Source organism: Carlito syrichta, unplaced genomic scaffold, assembly GCF_000164805.1.
Source record: "Carlito syrichta isolate Samal-C Ts95f unplaced genomic scaffold, Tarsius_syrichta-2.0.1 Scaffold137424, whole genome shotgun sequence".
Lineage (NCBI taxonomy): Eukaryota > Metazoa > Chordata > Mammalia > Primates > Tarsiidae > Carlito > Carlito syrichta.
The window spans coordinates 301,996-319,978 of NW_007081520.1; the positions used below are offsets into that span (position 1 = coordinate 301,996).

General features: G+C 38.3%; 1 protein-coding gene across 1 annotated transcript in view; it reads left to right on the forward strand.

The window, feature by feature from the left end:
* The window catches only part of LOC103251230 (transcription factor SOX-6), a gene marked incomplete at both ends in the record, with an annotated part of 307,315 nt that extends 298,952 nt beyond the window's left edge, over window positions 1–8,363 (forward strand). Inside the window, one exon of the mRNA XM_008049817.2 lies at window positions 8,255–8,363. Coding sequence (XP_008048008.2) covers window positions 8,255–8,363 — 109 coding nt within the window. The remainder of the gene's footprint in view (window positions 1–8,254) is intronic.
* Window positions 8,364–17,983: the final 9,620 nt, after the last annotated feature.

Below are 17,983 nucleotides of genomic sequence, written 5' to 3' on the forward strand. Positions count from 1 at the left end.
TATGGGGGGGAGGGCACGATTCAGCCCATAATAACCATCATTGTTCACCTTGGATATTTACAAACTCTTGAAATTATTTGAAGTTTTAATACCTAAGGATCCCACTTGATCAAATGCTTTATGTCTCTGTTGGTGTGGTTTTGCCTGTATTATCTTCCCTAGGAATGTTCTTATTTCTCCAGAGGAATTAACTAAAACGAATATGCTTCTGCTATAACAGTTTATTCTGTTACCCTTTCATAAGAGATTGGCATTTTTAATTAATTCAAAAAATGAATTGCTAATGCAGATTGTGAAGCAATATAAGATGTGTAAGAAGAATATTTTTGTGGGGAGAGGGTTGAGATTTTAGGAAAAATTCTTGCAGAGCCCTTTCAAATAATAACAAAAAGGTAGATATTCTGTATCATAGTACTAGGTCAACCCTGACCAGGAGATCACTCTATTGTTTAACTGACTCACACCACTTCCTGTTTATTTATATATCTTTTAATCACTTATATCGCCTTTTTAAAAGGATCTGAAAACTAATTTTATTTTATTTGAAAGTGAAATTAAAGTGAAAAAAAGAAAGAGAAATAATTTTACCAGGATTTCACAACCAGAGAGCCTAGAATGTGCAACATTGTGGGAGGCCTTATATAAAGCCTTGCGATATAAAGATAACAGGACATGGACATTGTACCCTAAGGAGCAAGTTGAGAAGACACATAAACAGACATACAAACCAATAATTGTAATACATTTTCTATAAACATGGTGGAATGATGGAACCAAAGACAGTGTGATAAATTCTGCCTGGGGCTGGTGGAAGGGAGTCAACAAAGGCTTCTGTCCAGAAGAAATGCTTTAATTAGGCATAGAAAGGACTAATTATGATACAATCAGGAAAGGAAGAGCATCTTAGAAAGAAAGAATGGTATGTGGAAATGCACAGAGTTACAGAATGACACAGGCTGTTCAGGAAACTCCAAGGAGCTTGATTTTACTGTGACAGAGAGTGTCAGCTGGAAAGAACAGGACATGAAGCTGAGGTCTCGGAGCCAGATCACAAAAGATCATACAAGCTCTACAGAAAACTATGTGGTTCTTATCATACAGGTGATGGGGAGATTTAAGGGCTTAAAAGTAGAGATAATATCCAGCTGTTACATGGTTATTCGGGTTGAGATTTGGATTTAGTTCTGAGATACTTAGCAGACAAGACAAAAAGCAAAGTACTTTTCGTTCTATATTCCTTGTATTGATACGGGAGAAGGGATATTGGCCTTTGGATCAGGACAGTCTTCATTCGTGTTTGGCTTTGAAACATTTAGCAAACACTACATAATAACTTTAAGGAGTGGATATTTTATGATTTGCAGTATTTTTTGCAAAGCACTCACAAAAGTAATCTCTCATTTAACCATTGCAAACTTGAGGCATGAGAATTTTCTAGTTCATTCTACAAATGTGGGAACAGGCTCAGTGAGATCACATAGTAATTAAGTTGTAGAGTCATGATACTAAATTTACTTCAGCACAAATACCTATCTAAATTTGTGTTAAATTACCTAAATACAATTTAGAAAAATCTGTTTGGGGCTCACCTTCTTCTCTTATAAAAGGGTGTATTAGAAGCTAGAAAAATTAATAGTTTGAGCTGACAAAATGTTATTTAACAATGAGTTTCGATAATGAACCTCATTTCTCCCAGCCAAAGTCTTTATTGTCATGATTACTTACTCTAGAACCATCAAAATGTCACTGTGAAAGTAAATTCCAGTGCCTCTAAAATAATTCCCTCCAAAAAAATTACCCTTTTTAAAAATGTATGTGGTTACTTTCCATTGTACAGCCTACATTTTTTATCCTTTATTAAATTACTAAATGCATAATAAAGGATATAAAATAAAGGATAATAAAGTGATAGACTTTGTTAAGTCAATAAAAAGGAAACCACAATTGTGGTTAAGTAATATTTCTTGAGAATAATATTATGGCAAGATATGTCCAGGGTAAGAAATTAGAGCCAGTCATCCAGAGTGAGACAGAGTATCTCTCATTGTCCTGCCTTTGAAAAAAGCAAACTTTTTATTTTGAAATGTACACTGCTTTTTAAGTCAAACATTTACAATGGTATTGTCTTCTTTTGCCGGTGTTTTGCAAAGACTTTACAAAGGTGGGAGCATTAACCTGCAGAAATTTCAAGTTAGACTCAAACCTCTTTTTCGTGTTGTTATATGATCAAATTGCATTTTTCTATTGTGTTCTTCTAAAATTATTTATTTCCATTTTTTTTTTACAAAATATTTAAAATATTTTTCTGAATGTCCTTGTTTTGAATATTATTGCACTTTTGGGACACTCACTTTTGCAGTGTGTTTTTTACTTATGTGGGAGAAATAATTATGTGACCTTCGATAAACCTGCAAGTATTTATGGACACCAATACTAAATGCTGTGTAAGATATATAGAAAAGTTCTAAGACACAATTCCTGGCTGGAAAAGCCTTTTGATGTTGTGGAAGACTTGGCAGTGTACATGAACCAAGGCCCAATTCTTTAACATATTAATAGCATATAACTAAGGGCTAATTATGTAAGGAAAACTAAAAATTTTTATGTATCAGAGAGTAGATAGATCAGGGAAATTACAGAGTTCATGGGAAACTTGGGTTTTTCAATATGAATAGGACTTGGCAAAGAAGAAGAGAGAAGGAAGCATGATCACGGTAGTATAATTGGAAGGCAAATTGCTGTTCACCCTAAGCAGATGACACATGATGGGAGAGTTGTAGAAAACTGAGTTTAAAAAGGCATGTGGGAGGTAATGTATGAAAGACCTTGAAAACCATGTAGAGGAGTTTGGATGAAATGCAATAGAATATAGGAAGCCATGGAAGACTTTGAATCAGAGACATCAAGCCAAACTGTGAGGAAAGTGAATAGAGGGTCTGAGGGAGGGTGGAGCCATGGACCAGGCAGACAGGAAGGAGGCTGCCTCAGTGAGTGAGGAGCAGGGTATAAAAGCATGTGCTGGGCTAGTTAGTGATGTCAGGAGGGCATCAAGAAGAGGGCAAGAGGCTCGGTGGAAGAAAAATCAGCAAACCCGGATGAGTGACTGGACAAAAGCAAGGAAAGCAGTGGGACAGATAATACTGACCAGATAGCATTGATGGGAACACAGGGGAGGAAGGGAAGCTTGGTCAGCGGAAGCTGCTGTTGCAGGAAAGTCTGGGCTTTTAGTTTAGAAAAGAGTTTTCTGGTTAAGGATACACTAAAATATATAAGTGGAAATCAAATGTTCCGAAAAATTGAGGCTAGGAGCTGTGATGAAAATGACAACACTTATTTGACTGGCACTTTATAACATAGACATAGCTGAAACTTTGAGGGGAGATGATATCTCAGAGTATCATCGTGGCCTCAGAGAATATCTATTCATAATACATATATTTGTTATTTCTCTTAGAAAACTCTGCTTTAGGAATACACGGAAATCATGACTGGTGGGGCCGCAGTATTAACCTTCCCTGCAAAATTCCTTATCATTACAAATTTGAAAGATTTTTTTAAAATTTTAATAAATAAATGTGTATTTTAGGCTCTAACAACAAAATTTTTATTTACTTAAAAAAGAATCATAGCAGAATCCCCATGTAGGAGTTAGGTGCATCTAAATCTGTAATTATATGAACATAGAATTTTCTATTTACTGTCTTCTAGATACATAAATAGAATATTTAGCAATTAGTTAATAACACACATTTAGGTTTATTTAAGAGAGTAAGTGTAGAGAGTATCCTAATTATAATGTATTTTACATATGAAAATAAAAATACAATAATTTTTTTTCTCATTTTGACTACAGTTTAGGTAATAGCCCCTTGTTGTGTTCTCTGTGGCCACTATAAATGACCCCATATTAAAATATCCTTTAGAAATGAACCTTTGAATAAAGATGGTAAAGTACCTTTCATTTAGACCGTTGGAATAAAATATATCACATCATTTTCCAGACATGTGTACTTAAATGAAATATATTTGTAAAGAGCAAACAAAAAGCCTCTCTCAGCGTGTGCCGGTTTCTGCTTCAGTTTGTAGAAAAAGGGACCATGTTGAAATAATTTGAGGCATGGCATGGGCTGGTCATCTTGGTAAGGAAGAAGGGAAGAACCCGGCACATCGTTACATTTCCCATGTTGTTTTTCAGGCGATGGCTGCAGTCAGTCATCTTGCATATGGTTTGAAAAAGGCTTGTCTCGCTGGCAGCAAACTGTTATTTAAGTACACAATCCACTCTACTACTGAAACAGTTTTGCCAAACTTATCCAAGTATTCTCACATGCTTAAAGATGGTATAAATATCATTTATTGCTAGCAGTTTTCTTCAGACTATATGGAATGTCTTCCTGCTGCCTGATCTAAGTGTCCCAGTTTACATTATGGCCTTTACTGCCTCTGTTTGATGGAGTGATCAGTAAAAATTTAATGACACTATAAAATAATAAAAATGTCATTAATTTACCACGGATCTTGGATGCAGTGGTTGTAAAGTTACATTAATAAACAGAATATTTTTTACAACAAAAAGCATTGTTACGTGGGAACATATAAATAACACACATAAATTTAAGAGCAATTTTACTGTTAGCACACACATTATTATGGAATAGCCAATAAGTGTATAAAACATAGTATATAAAATTTTATTAAAATATACTGTGCACATCAAAAATTCAGCTTTTATCTAAGTGCAAAGAAAAGCCATTATTGTGTGCTTACTGTTTCATTGCTGTTCTCTCCCCAGATCACAATTTTATATTTGTTGCCAGTAAGAGGAAGTTTATTTTTTTTTCCTAGATGAAGACAAACCTCTGTTCTTTTAGATACCCCAAATTCATTCTCTCTCCACCCATGCAAAGGCAAAATTGATCAATCTTGCCTTGGTAGGGAGGGAAAAGTTGCTAATTTAATGCAAAGTTAAAAATAATGCCTGAGGAGTTGAATGGTTTGTTCAGTGACTCTGGAAATAAGGGCTAATAATGAAACAGTCTATCTGTCATCAGTGAGGCTGCCCCGTCATTGACTCTGATAATATGTGAAGATGATGGATGCTACCGTCTTCTGGCTTGTAACATTTAACATTCATCAGCTCTCACTAAAGGGGGCTTTATCATTTAAATATCTTTATTTAATATGCAACATCTACCTCATACATCATAATTTCAAAGCACTTAGAGAGCCAACAGTCCTACAACACAGCAAAGCTGACTTTAATTTTTTTCAATAACTTTTATGTTGCCTGTATGTTTGTGACTGACAATGCATAAGTAAGTGTCTGATCACATTGCTGCATGTAAAATGCACATTTCACTGTCAACATGAAGATTGGGAAATTTTCCTGGGGGGCTGGGATTCACTGAGGCATTTTGCAGATATGTCCAGCATGTCTTACTTGGAAGCTGTGTACATTGTACATTGTGTACATTGTGAGCGCTAGTTCAAGTGTGTGGGGAACTTAGACTAAGAACTTGCCATCCACAGTCTATATTTGTTCCATATAGGAGCATGCCCACTGGTGCTTAATAGCCAGAAGTTTACGCTTCTTGGAACCAAAGTATCTTTTTCTTCTCTCTGTGCCCACGTCCACATCCTGTATTTACTAGGCTCATGTTCAACCTCACTGGTGAAATCGTTGCTTAGCTCAGCTGCCCAGACGTAACTTGTAGACATCAGGCCCTCTTATCTTATGGTTATGTGGCTGGCAAATAAATATTCTGCGCTATTCTTTGAAGAAAAAAAGGAAATCTTCTGGGAGACTAGGTAGAAATTTATATGAAAGGGCATGGCTTTGCAGGGTCCTTCTTTAATCTCAAATACAAGTGCTTAAAATTACCAAATTTAAGATGCAACCCACTGCCCAAAACAATTTCTGTCATTGATTTATATTCTTCCTATTTAACAAGTGTTTCGTGGGATATTTTTCCTTGACTTCTACTCTGTCAAAATATTGATATTTTATAGGGAAAGTATCTCTGCAGAAGAATTTTTTTTTCAATGAAGTCAGAAAAATGTAAGACTTCAAAGACACTGTGAATGTGTTGCTGAATGTTCTGAATGTTTTTTGTTATGATTAAAAACAAGCTGATACTACTGAATTGTGAGTGCACTTCATTTTTTTATAAAAGAAAAGATATTATCATCATGTAAGCTTTGTTGTCTTAGAATTTTACAAACCATGGCATGTAATTTTCCCTCTTCTCCTTCCTTGTCAAAATATTGATATTCTTTCAGGAACTTTATTTATTTATTTATTTTTTTACTGAGAATATTTTCTGGTAAAATCAAAGAGAATGAATGACTAGAAAGATACTTGAAATATGCATATTGATAGGTAGCACGGTCTGTTGATTTTCAGAGAAAGTTGTTTTTCCCCCTATGAAAATACAGTTAAAGGTTGTTCTTCCAAGAAGATTGCAGGTGTCACATCAAAACTCCTTTTGCATTTAACATAGGGAATGCATTCACATGCAAATATTTGAAATGCGAAACAATGTGATAAAACAAAGGTTGAATATTTTGCTTTCCCTGGTACTACCCATCTTCACTTTAATTCTTTTTCTTTACATCATAACAACCAAAAGTGCTACTCAAAAATAGAAATTGGCTGATTGAAAGCAGCTGTCCTTCCCCCGACAATGTGTGAAACTCCCACATGGCTTGTGGTTGCTTTTTGTTGTGTCCTGCGTCTGGGTTAATTTGTTCCTGTGCCGCAGTGTTTTCACATCAGAAGATATTAGGGAACCATGCTTAACTTGGTTTTTATTTTCTCTCCGTTTTTTTACGTGTCATATTTCAGAGGTTACCCCACATATTGCTGCTGAAACTAGTTAGTATTACCCAGTTGGAGAAATTCACGATATAATTTTTGTTGCAAATCTTTCATAGAAACGATGTAGATTAAAGCAAGGTTTATACTGTGTTTTCTTCCAACACAGATTTCAACATATTCCATGATGAAGGGGAACTAGAAGACTTCCTGCACAATTTGACTGATGGGAATTAATTATAGAAATATAATGATATTCAAAAATAATCATATTAGAAAACACAAATGTAGTAAGACTGTACAAATGAGGCACAGCCTCTATCAAGTAATTGTATGTTTGCTCTTTAAGAATATTTCCAAGTTTCTAAACATCTTACAGAAGAGAACACTCGGAGTGTTTCCATCTAATGCCGAACATGCTCAGTACAGAACTAGGTCATTGAACAATAGACTGAACAGCAATCAGCACTCTACTGCTGCATAATGCATTAAGTATAACATGCAGAAACCATTCCCGGAGCTGGAAGCTGCTATTTCATGTCTGTAAATTCAAGCTGACATGACATTTAATATTGTTTCATAGTAATGAACAACAAGGTTTCATTCATTCATAAGCACAACACAAAGCCAAGTTTGAGTCTGGAGAGTAGCGAGGACGCGAGAGGGGGCCATGCACTGTGTTTCTGCCGACAAGAACACCATATTAATGATGGTCAATGAGCCCTCCGCTACTGATCCAGAGAGCTGCAGAGGCAGTGTGCACTGTGGGGCTTCAGACTCCTGCTCCTGGAACTGGTGAACAAGCAAGACATCTCTGGGTTTCCCTCCTAGAGCAGCAGGGGTATTTAGCTCTCCCGGCTCAGTGGCTGGCTAGGAGTGATGTCCTCCCTTTCAGTTTCCAGGAAGTCACAGTTGAAACTTTGAGGCAAAATAATAGTATCAATGCCATCATCTGGTTGGTCTGCTTTGAAATATTTGCTTTTGCAGACCTTGTGCACAAAATTCTGATTTGCATTTTCTCAGGGATACCAGTACAAACGATGATCACTAGGTGGGAAAATTCCTCTCCCACTAGATTTAGCAGTCATTTTAATAGGAACTGCTCTTTCAAGTGTTTGCATTTTTGGCTCAACTCTCTCTCTTGCATTCCTTTTAGATTGCTGGAGCAAATCCAGCAGAGAGGAGGTGTGCAGAGCAGCTCTGGCAGGTTCCCTGTGATGGGTTTTCTTTCCTTACAGGTACTATGGTTTAGATGCTGTCAGCGCTGTTAGTGTCACACGTGAGCTTTAGCAGAATCTTCTTGAAAGATTTTCAGAGCCCAAGTTGGTCAGAAATGATGCTTGTAAATCCATGTTTTGCCCACTAAGCAAGATAGAAACTGGAAGGGAAAAGTGACTGCTTTGGAAGTGAGAATAAGCCTCTGATTATTCTTTCTTCTAGGAAAGAACGCGCTTTGAGAATTTGGGGCCCCAGTTAACAGGAAAGTCAAGTGAAGATGGAAAGCTGGGCCCCGGTGTCATCGATCTCACTCGGCCGGAAGATGCAGAGGGTGAGTGACTTTTCTCCAGCTCTTTACTGCGGCTCCGTTTTCCGAAGGTGTGTCTGAGTTAGGCATAGGCTCTTTATGGTCGGTCTTTCCTGGGAGTCACCAGCTAGATTTTTCTAGACAAAGCAGAGGAAATGTTAGTCTTCATTAGATAATATAGTAGAGGACTTTGAGAAGCAGCTAGATTCTATATACTGAACATATAGCAATCCAAGTGTTTCAAGGTACCCTCTTAAAGTTTTAAAATAAAAGGACCCTCTATATTTCAATTAACAACAGAATTCTGTTTTATCGACCTTATTGCATTCTTATTAAAAAAGAAAAACATACACAGGAGGACTTTTCAAAAACTCAATTTTGTGTTTAATTTGAAATATAATTCATGTATTTATGGGGTATAAAGTGATTTTGATACATGTACGAGGTATACATTATGGAATGATCACATCAGAGCAACCAGAATTTCCAAATCAAGTGATTCCCAGGTGTAGTCAAAGCACTTTGGAAATTAAATGATGGTTTGTCTCAGATTTAGTATAAACTTAATAATTGCTTGGGGAAGGCCCAGCCTATTCTGCACACTAACCTTTACTAAGGTCTTCTGAAAGTCTAAGTGGAAACCAGCCTTGCTCTCAGAATGTTTACCCACAGCCCTTCCGATGCCTGTTCACTTTTCTTCCCTTTTTGTTTGTTTGTTTTAAATGCACAAGCAGCACATCAGCAGAAATTGCTCCCCAGAGTCTGGGTACGATTTATGAGTTAGGTCAGCACTTCGGTAGTAATGTTCCCTGGTTATTTACTGTGTCATCACAGAGTAGGGGCTGGTTTTCCCGTTAGCTGTTCCTTTGGCAGAATCTGCCCCACCAGTCAGGGAAGATTAATTTGTTCTCTTCAGGGAATGTGATACTTCACCCATCTCAGGTCCCAGCTAAAGTCCTTCTTTAGCTTAAGGAGAAGACTCTTACTAGTATCCCTTTTACTGGCAGGATTTCTTCCAGGATCCTAATCCCTTTAAAACACACGAAGGTACTCCATAGTAGCAACTGAACTGGGCATGGCTTCTAGTGATAGCTTGGGGCCATCCCAGGCAGCTCAGAAATCTCTGGAATGAGCACTAAGAGGTGGGTAGTGTCGGACATTAGGAAGCACTTCAGAAAGTTTCCAGAAGACAGATTGTTCATACCAGTAGGAAAGACTAATGTCTGATGACAGTGCTGGGGACAAGGTGTTAAAATAAATTCTGATTGGTCTGTGCATGTAGGTGGAAAGGGAGGGAGGGGAAGGGAAAAGAAAAGAAGGGAAGGGAGGGGAAGAGGAAGAGGAAGATGGGCAGGTTGGCAAGGATAAAGAGGACTCAAAACTAGAAGTACACTTGCTACCTTCCTTGATGAATGTGTACCCACAGCACATTATTTCCATAGTTACTTAGAAGTGCAAGATTTCTACTGGTTAAGTGCTGAGTTCCCTCTATCTAGGGAGCCAGGAAGCCCAATGATGTGACTTGCATAGTTAACCATCTGCCTGCAACACAGCGACTGTGACTGGTTTCAGGTCTGGCCCATCTCAATTTTGCTGGAAGATTGTACTGTAGAGTGTCTGAACTGTTGACCATATGTAATGAAATAAATATTTTTCATTACCCTGGAGTATTGATTCTGCTTAGTTGGCAACAGACTAGGAGTTACAGAGCTCCATCATCTTACCCTTATTCTTCCAGACTTTTTTAAATTTGTCATTCGTTCTTTTTTATTTGCTTTCTGAACTGCATATTGGGTGTAAATAGAGTCAGTTGCTATAATCTAGTTAATAATACGTGTGCTTGTTAAGTTAAAATTCATGGTCAGAGTCATTAATGATTATACAAAGTTAAAAACATAACTGTAGAGAAACATATTGTATAGAAATATCTTTGGAAATTCCATTAAATATCCAGATCGTCTAGATTCAAGCCAATTTTCATGGTTACTTTTATTTTAAACATACATTTATCAAGCACTTATATGCCGAAGGGTGTGTTAAACTTTAGGCACACATTTTCTCATTTAATCCTTATGCACATTGTAAAGAAGGCATTATTATTTTTCTGTTTTACAGGTGGGAAAATTGAGGCAGAGAGAAATTAGGTAACTTGCTATGAGCCACAAAGTTAATAAGGATAGAGCTGAGATGTGATCCCAAGCAGCCTGCCATGCTGCCCCCCACCGCACATACAGATCAACATATGGGACCTTGGTTTTTCGGAACAAACTCCTTGTGACCTTCCTCAGTATGGCCCATTTCCTCTCCCCTAAATATAGCAGATCATGCAGTACACCAGCTCTCATGTTACTGTGTCACACATAGCGCCAATGCCTGATGAGCGTAACAGTAGAAGTCCTGTAGTGGCCCAGGGGCTTAGGGAGCGTGTGAAAACCTCCCTTCAGATGCTTGCCCAGAGTTGCCATTGAGACCTCATGTGCTTCTGGGGGTGTGAGTTCATGAATGGAGTCAGGTTACCTGTTCTAATACCGACAGAAGCGCTGTGCCTTTGTGAGGACTGCTGGGATGGGCAGCAGCCTTCTGCTGACTTCAGGGTATTTCCTGGCATCTGTTCAAGTATGGGCTGATTGCAAAGCCTGCTGGAGTTGCAGTTCATATTAGAGTAGATAACAGGTACACATAACACTTTCTCTGCTTTGCTCCTTCGTAATTCCCTTCACGGTAAGATGAAGAAGAAACTGAAGTATCAGAATAACTAAGAAGTGTGTTCGCTCCTTCACTCACTCTGTGGTCCCAGAAAACCAAACAACCAACATCTCTTGAGTGCCCACAGAGTGCCAGTCCCTGAACTGAACTAGACCCTGGATAATCTATGGGAAGCAAAACAGAGATATCCCCTACCTCTTAGAGCACATGGTCTAGTGAGGGAAGACAGATGATTGAAAGGGAAGGTACATACATAATTATCTGGAGGAAAGGGCTCAGATCAGGACTCTTTTGTGCTCTGCGGAGGATTCTGTGTGAAAGTTACTTGGGAAAGCTGAACTGAGGTGTGTTCTATGCCTCTAGCCTAGGATGTCCTCTTTCTCCATCCGTTCATGATGATCTGCCGGTTTCCTCTGGCTTTGGAACGGAAATTTTAAAGGGCTATTCCCTCCCTCCACTTCTACCTCATCCTCCTGCAGGGCATCTGAAGTGACTAACGTAAGTCAGCCCAGAAGAAGAAGCCCTGCTTTAGCCAGGCTTTGCAGGAAAAAGTCTGCCAGCCGTGCAAATGACAATATCACTTAGTAAGCAACTTGTAGACCTGCTTCATAACCCTGAGCATGGAAGCAGTGGGGAAAAGGTCACCCAAAGAGGCAGCTGTGCCTGTGTATTAACCACTCATCAAAATCAAATGACAAAACCATAGGCAAGGAAAACAGAAATTAAAAATATAAAAGGCAAATGCCTTCAAAATTTTATTTTTAAAGTCCAGCTGTTATTTGGCTTGAATGTGACAAGACAGCATTTCTTGTTCACCGTGATATTTATAAAGCGACAAATTCATTGGTGCTGGGGACTTAGGAAACATGTTTAAGGTTTTGTTATACTTTGAAGCAGTTGAAGTCTTAACATGTATTGAGTATACAAAATTTGTTAGCTCCCATGTAGGACATATGAGGAAGAGAGGACTTGATTAGTTGAGTCTGTCACCATGTAATTAAGAATGGTGAACAGCTGTTGAACTTTTTATGGACTTTTCGTATAGCATTTCCCCTCTTCTTGTTCTGCTTAGGCAAGAGTACAATTCTTATTCCAACTCTCCTAATTTCAAGGTTGTATAGTATGGTGGAAAGAGCTCTGACCTGGTTATTGGGAGATTTGGACTAAAGTTCCTTTGCTAAATGACTGAAAACAAGTGCCTCTGGGCTTAAGTTTCTTTATCTTTGAAAAGAGGCATGCTGGATTTGATTATCTCCTTCCAAACCCGTGACTATTATCAGGATCTTCCTAAAACACTGAGTATATTTCTTATAAGGAAAGATGATCTATCCACAACAGGTTCCACTTAGATTTTTTTTTAGAGAAGTAAAAGAGCAATGGCTTGGAGAGTATATTTGTGGCACTTGCTAAATTGAATCTTCATGTTTTTTGAGCTTTTCATTTGATTAGTGAGATCTCTCCAGTAGTATTTCCCAGTTACCTCTCGCAGATGGCTCCCTCCCTCCTCTTTCTATTCCCCTTCTCTTCCCCCAGCAACAACAGTTAAGATTGAACTTTTAAAAATATTTTCTTTCCATCCTATTTTCTCTTTCCTTTGTACCTAGGATTTCTAAAAGGATACTTTTTATTTTTCCCATTTTACAGTATGGTTTGGGTCCTAAAACATTCTTCTAAAATCTTTAAATATTTCCACATTCAGTTATTGTGTTCCAGTCTCAGAGGAAGGCTGCATCTCACTACGATATTGGGAATAGTGAAATATGAGTCTAGCATTTGGGGATGAGCTCTGGAAGTGAGTATCTTTAGCCAGACTATTAGATCCTTGATTGGAACTGGAATGAAGTGCTGCCCTCCATGTATCAGCAACTTGCATTGATTTGAATGGAAATAGATACGTGTACCAAGAATGCCCCTTTTATGGGACCGTTGCTCTCAGATTTGTTTAGAAGTGTTTTATATATTTATACTGAATTTGTTAATTGAATTCCAGCCAAGATGGCCTTACCCTTCTGAAAGCTTCATTTCTTTTTTCTTCTGAACTTCCAATTGCTCCTAAGTTTTGTATCTCAGGATAGTTTTATTATTGTCAGTTTAAGCTGTCTGTTTTATGGACAGATAACAGAGACTGCAATAGTTCTTTTTTTCTTAAAATGCACCACTTTATACGAATGTCCTTTCTTTAAAATCCTGCTTCTTCTTTGATCCATACTCTTGGAAATCTTTGAAGCTTTCCTCATTCCCTTTGTCCTCCCTAGATCCTTACTCCTGGAAAAGGAAGATTGACTCCATGATACCTGACTCAAACCAGCAGAGGCAGATTAACTTAATCTGGAGTGGGATTTAAATGCTATAACTGCTTATACTTTGGAATGTAAAGGTCATTTGTTCAAGCCTACCAGAATACAGTGCTTCACATTGCAACACTTAGATTCTCAAATTTGAAATAAAAAAGAGAGGTCATCAAATCTGTAATTCAGGTCGAGAAATCCTTTCTCAGATCCCTGTGAAGTGGCCATTTCACATCTGTTCAAATGCCTCTAAAACAGTCTAATGACAAAATACTGACTACTTTTTTTTTTTTTTTTTTTTTGAGTTGGAGTCTCACTCTGTCGCCCAGGCTGGAGGGCAGTGGCACACACACAGCCACCGCAGCCTCGACCTGCTGGGCTCCGGCGATCCTTCCGCCTCAGCCTTCCAAGTAGCTGGAACTACAGGCGAGCGCTACCACGCCCGGCTAATTTTTTGATTTATTGTAGAGATGAGGTCTTGCCAAGTTGCCCAGACGGGTCTTGAACCCAGGGGCTCAGGCAATCCACTCACCTCAGCCTCCCAAAGCGCAGGATTACAGGCTGAGCCACTGAGCCCGGCTAGATACTGACTACTTCTTAAGACACTCATTCTAATTCAGTGAGTTCTTTGTTAACACTATATAACCAAAACTTGCCTCTACTTCCTTGTAGCTTCTACCCACTGGTTCTAGTCTAACTTTTGGATTCCAACAGAATAAAACTCATGTTTTCTTCATACGATACCCCTTCAGATGTTTGCTAAGGACTAGACGATTTACGTTCCAGTTGTTCCATCCTAGACAGGTAGTTTTCTTCCCCTAAATTTTCTCATCTGTAAATGAGGAAATTGGTCTAGATGATGTCTAGTTGACAATTTTCTTAAACTCTCCAATTTTACTGCATATAATTGAAATTATTCATCTTTAAGGCAACTAAGAATGTAATAAGCAGCAATTAGGGACCATGCAACTTCTAAGTAAATGCAATTATTTTAGAAATAGACCAGAGATGACATGCCTTTGCCCAAGAAGTTATCCAACTACTAGAGTGTATATCAAGAATAAAAGGTGAGGAATCATACATATAAAAAGAAAAGACCCAGGTAAGTCAGAGGGAGCATTAGTCAAAGCTGTGCTGTGGGCATATGGGTCTGGCCTTCCATAGTTGCCCAAAATGTTCAGGCATGTCAGAGAAATGAATAGGCAAATGGGTCGCTATGGAACCGGCAGGCTGGTGCCCGAGGCCAGGCCAGTATGAGTAGCCAGGGAGGCCCAAGACATGGTGAAATGAGTAACAGCCACACAAGCCGGGGGATAAACAGAGTTCATGAAGCCCTCGGCTCTGGGCTAACTCTGTTGTATGAGTATCACAAAAATGTATTTTACTGTGGGTATAAACAGTTTTAGAGGATCCTGTGCACGAGTTTATATCAGCACTATATATAAAGTGCAGCTCTCTTAAACAAGCAAATAAACTTCTCTTAGAGAAATATATTTGCTGTGTCTTAAAAGCTCCCAAATAACTTTTAATGTTGGTAGAAAACAATTTCCATTGAACCCTCCAAGTGATGGATAGTCCTGATGGGGCAAGATCGTGAAATGTCAAGATTCTTGTATAACTCCATCCCCTAATACTCTATAAAGGGAACTCAACCTGCTTCTCATTGTTGCTTAAGCTAGAAAGCCCAATCAAAGATCCAGCATTTCTGTAGTGAGGAACCCAGCCCTGCCCAACTGCTGGTTTCTCACTGGACTGCCTTTTTTAAGGCGATGTCAATGGCAGGATGTATTATCACCACAAAAAAGATCTACTTTTCTGACTAAATATTCTCTACTTTAAGGAAGAAATGTCTGTCTGTGTTATTACTGATTCACACAGAAGTAGAGTTGGTCCTCCATGTCTGTGAATTCAGCATCTTTGTATTTAACCAACCACAGATCAAAAATATTCAGGAAAAGAAAAAAGATGGATGCATCTGTACTGAACATGTACAGACTTTTTTTCTTGTCATTATTTCCTAAATATTATAGTGTGGCAATTATTTATATAGCATTTACATTGTATTAGGCTTATAAGTAATCTAAAGATGATTTCAAGTATATGGGAGGATCTGCATAGGTTATATGCTAGTACTATGCCACTTAATAGGAGGGACTTGAGCATCTGCAGATTATGGTATCTGTGGGGGTTCCTGGAGCCAATCTCCTCAGATACTGAGGGACGACTGTACTTCCCCAACTTGCTGCAGTAACTAGACGGAGAAAGATTAATACCCTCTACCATGAAAATTAGTCCCAAAACAAGAATAGCCAGCATATGTTCCCAATGGAACAGCAAAATCTTACTGCTTCCTCTGCAGTATAAATGTCTGTTTCACGTAAACCCACACATTAGAATAAACCCTGGCTGATAGAGGTCTTGCCCAGAGCCTCCTCTTCAGCAAGAGCCACTTGACTTTCTACCTGAAGGCTGTGGAATTCAACCTAACCTTAGGCTGATGGTATTTAAAGAGCATCAGGCCAACTCTGAATGAGCTTTAAATTCTCTCTGCTTAAGGTCAGGATTGGAATTGAGTCCAAACTTTTTGACTAACGGTTCTTTTCTTCTCTTCAAGTTCTGAAAATTGCATTTCTAGCTTGTTCCAAAAAGTCAGTATCCACCCAACCCTTTCCCATTTTCTGTTACTGACTCCCTATCCTTTTTTTAACAAAGATATTTTTATACAGTTTGTACCATATAAAATTAGGTCAACAATGCACTACATATGTGACAGTGGCCCTATAAGATTAAAATACTGCATTCTTACTGTATCTTTTCTATATTTAGATATGTTTAGGTTCACAAATGTTTACTATTGTGCTACAGTTGCCTACAGTATCCAGTACAGTAACTTGCTCTACAGATTTTTAGCCTAGGAGTGATAGACTATAACATATAGCCTAAGTGTGTAGCAGGCTGTAACATCTAGGTTTGGGTTAAGTACCTCCTGTGATGTTCGAACCAGGATAGAATCACCCAAGGATGCATTTCTCAGAACATATCTTCCTTGTTCAATGATACATGACTGTATTTAACTGTCTTCTTTTTCTAGATTCCTTGTTTCCAAGCAGGATCTGTCCCTACTCAGGGCCTCCTAATCTTCAGTTTTACCTGTATCTTCAACCAAGTTATAATTTACTGATTATCTCTTATATACACAGCACTATTACAGCAATGAAAGGAATGATTTTTTTTAAAACATAGACTACATTATATTCTTCAAGAGTGAGTGATGTAGTTGAGATTACAAGATTAGCACACATAGAAAGCAAAGCAAATTAAGGTATAACATGTTCAAGTACATCATCAAAGAAACAGAAAAGACGTACTAATCAGAGGAAGAAGCTGTGGTGCTTTGCGGACAGCAGGGATTCTGGAAGGTTTGATAGAAATGTAGCTGGAGGTAAGCCTAAATTTGGATAATCAGAGAGAAAAGGATGCGTTTTCAGTTGAGGGAGTCATCCAAGCAGACACAGAGACATTAAACACATAGACATTTTACAAGGGAAGCTCCAGGAGGGAAGACTCATCTTTTTCATCTTTGGGTTCTCCTCCACGTCCAGCACAAAGTCTTGCACGTACTTGTGCTCAATATTTGTTGAGCTGAGCGTTTTATAGAATTAGCTGGATTCTATATTGTAGAGGACCTTAAATGCCAGACTGAGGAATTTGTCACCAAATAAACAGGCATTAACCTTTAATTGTTCAAGATTCACTTAGGTTACAGATGTCAAGCGTAATGGAAATGGCAGCAGTTCTGTTGGTCCTGGCGGTCTGTTAGTCCCTTTATCCCTCTGCCCTCTTTACTGTCCTTTCAGAGGGGATGTTCAGCTGGGTGTCTTTCCTTGTTACAACATGAGAAAGCTGAGTTGGTGTTAAGTGGGTTTTCATTCAAAACAACTCCTTTCCTCCTCCCCTCCTGGATATAACTCACTTTGTCTGCTGTGACTGCTCAATGCCTTACAGATCAGTCTTGTACTTTTGCCTCTTATTCAGGAGAGTGCTTTAAAAAAGAATTTTTTTTTGTTGTTCAATGTATATTTACACCTTAGACATGATGCTCCAAATTAGGTCATGGTACCATAGGGAGAGATTGTGTAATAATACATTGGCATTTACATCATACTATAAACAGCTACATTTAGGAATAGGCTTTAAAAAGTAAAGCTGATCTAAAACTTAATAAGAGTCTCAGCCCTGGAGAGAAGCATTTCATAAGAGATATATTTAACCATTTTAAATTTATATTAAAACTACAAATTGAAGCTTACTGGTTTCAATATATGTATATGTTTTTACCTTCATGGCAGAGAAATCACTTCATGGTGCTTCAGTGTAAGATGACTGTTCTGTGGGCAGGTCGGTCCTACATAAGGACAAAATGAAACAGGATAATAGCTGCTTCATGTTGCAGATTTGCAGACCTGTTAGTAGGGAAGAAAGAAAAACAACTGTCAAATGTCCCTGAAACTTCCTAGTCCTCCATTTATGACAGTTTCATAGTCAATAATTCTTATCCTTTGTCATTCCAATGAGCCCTTTAAAAAGCTGATCTGCAAGCTTACAAGATAATGGTTTCTTCCTTTCTTCTGCTCAGGCTGAGCAGCAGGA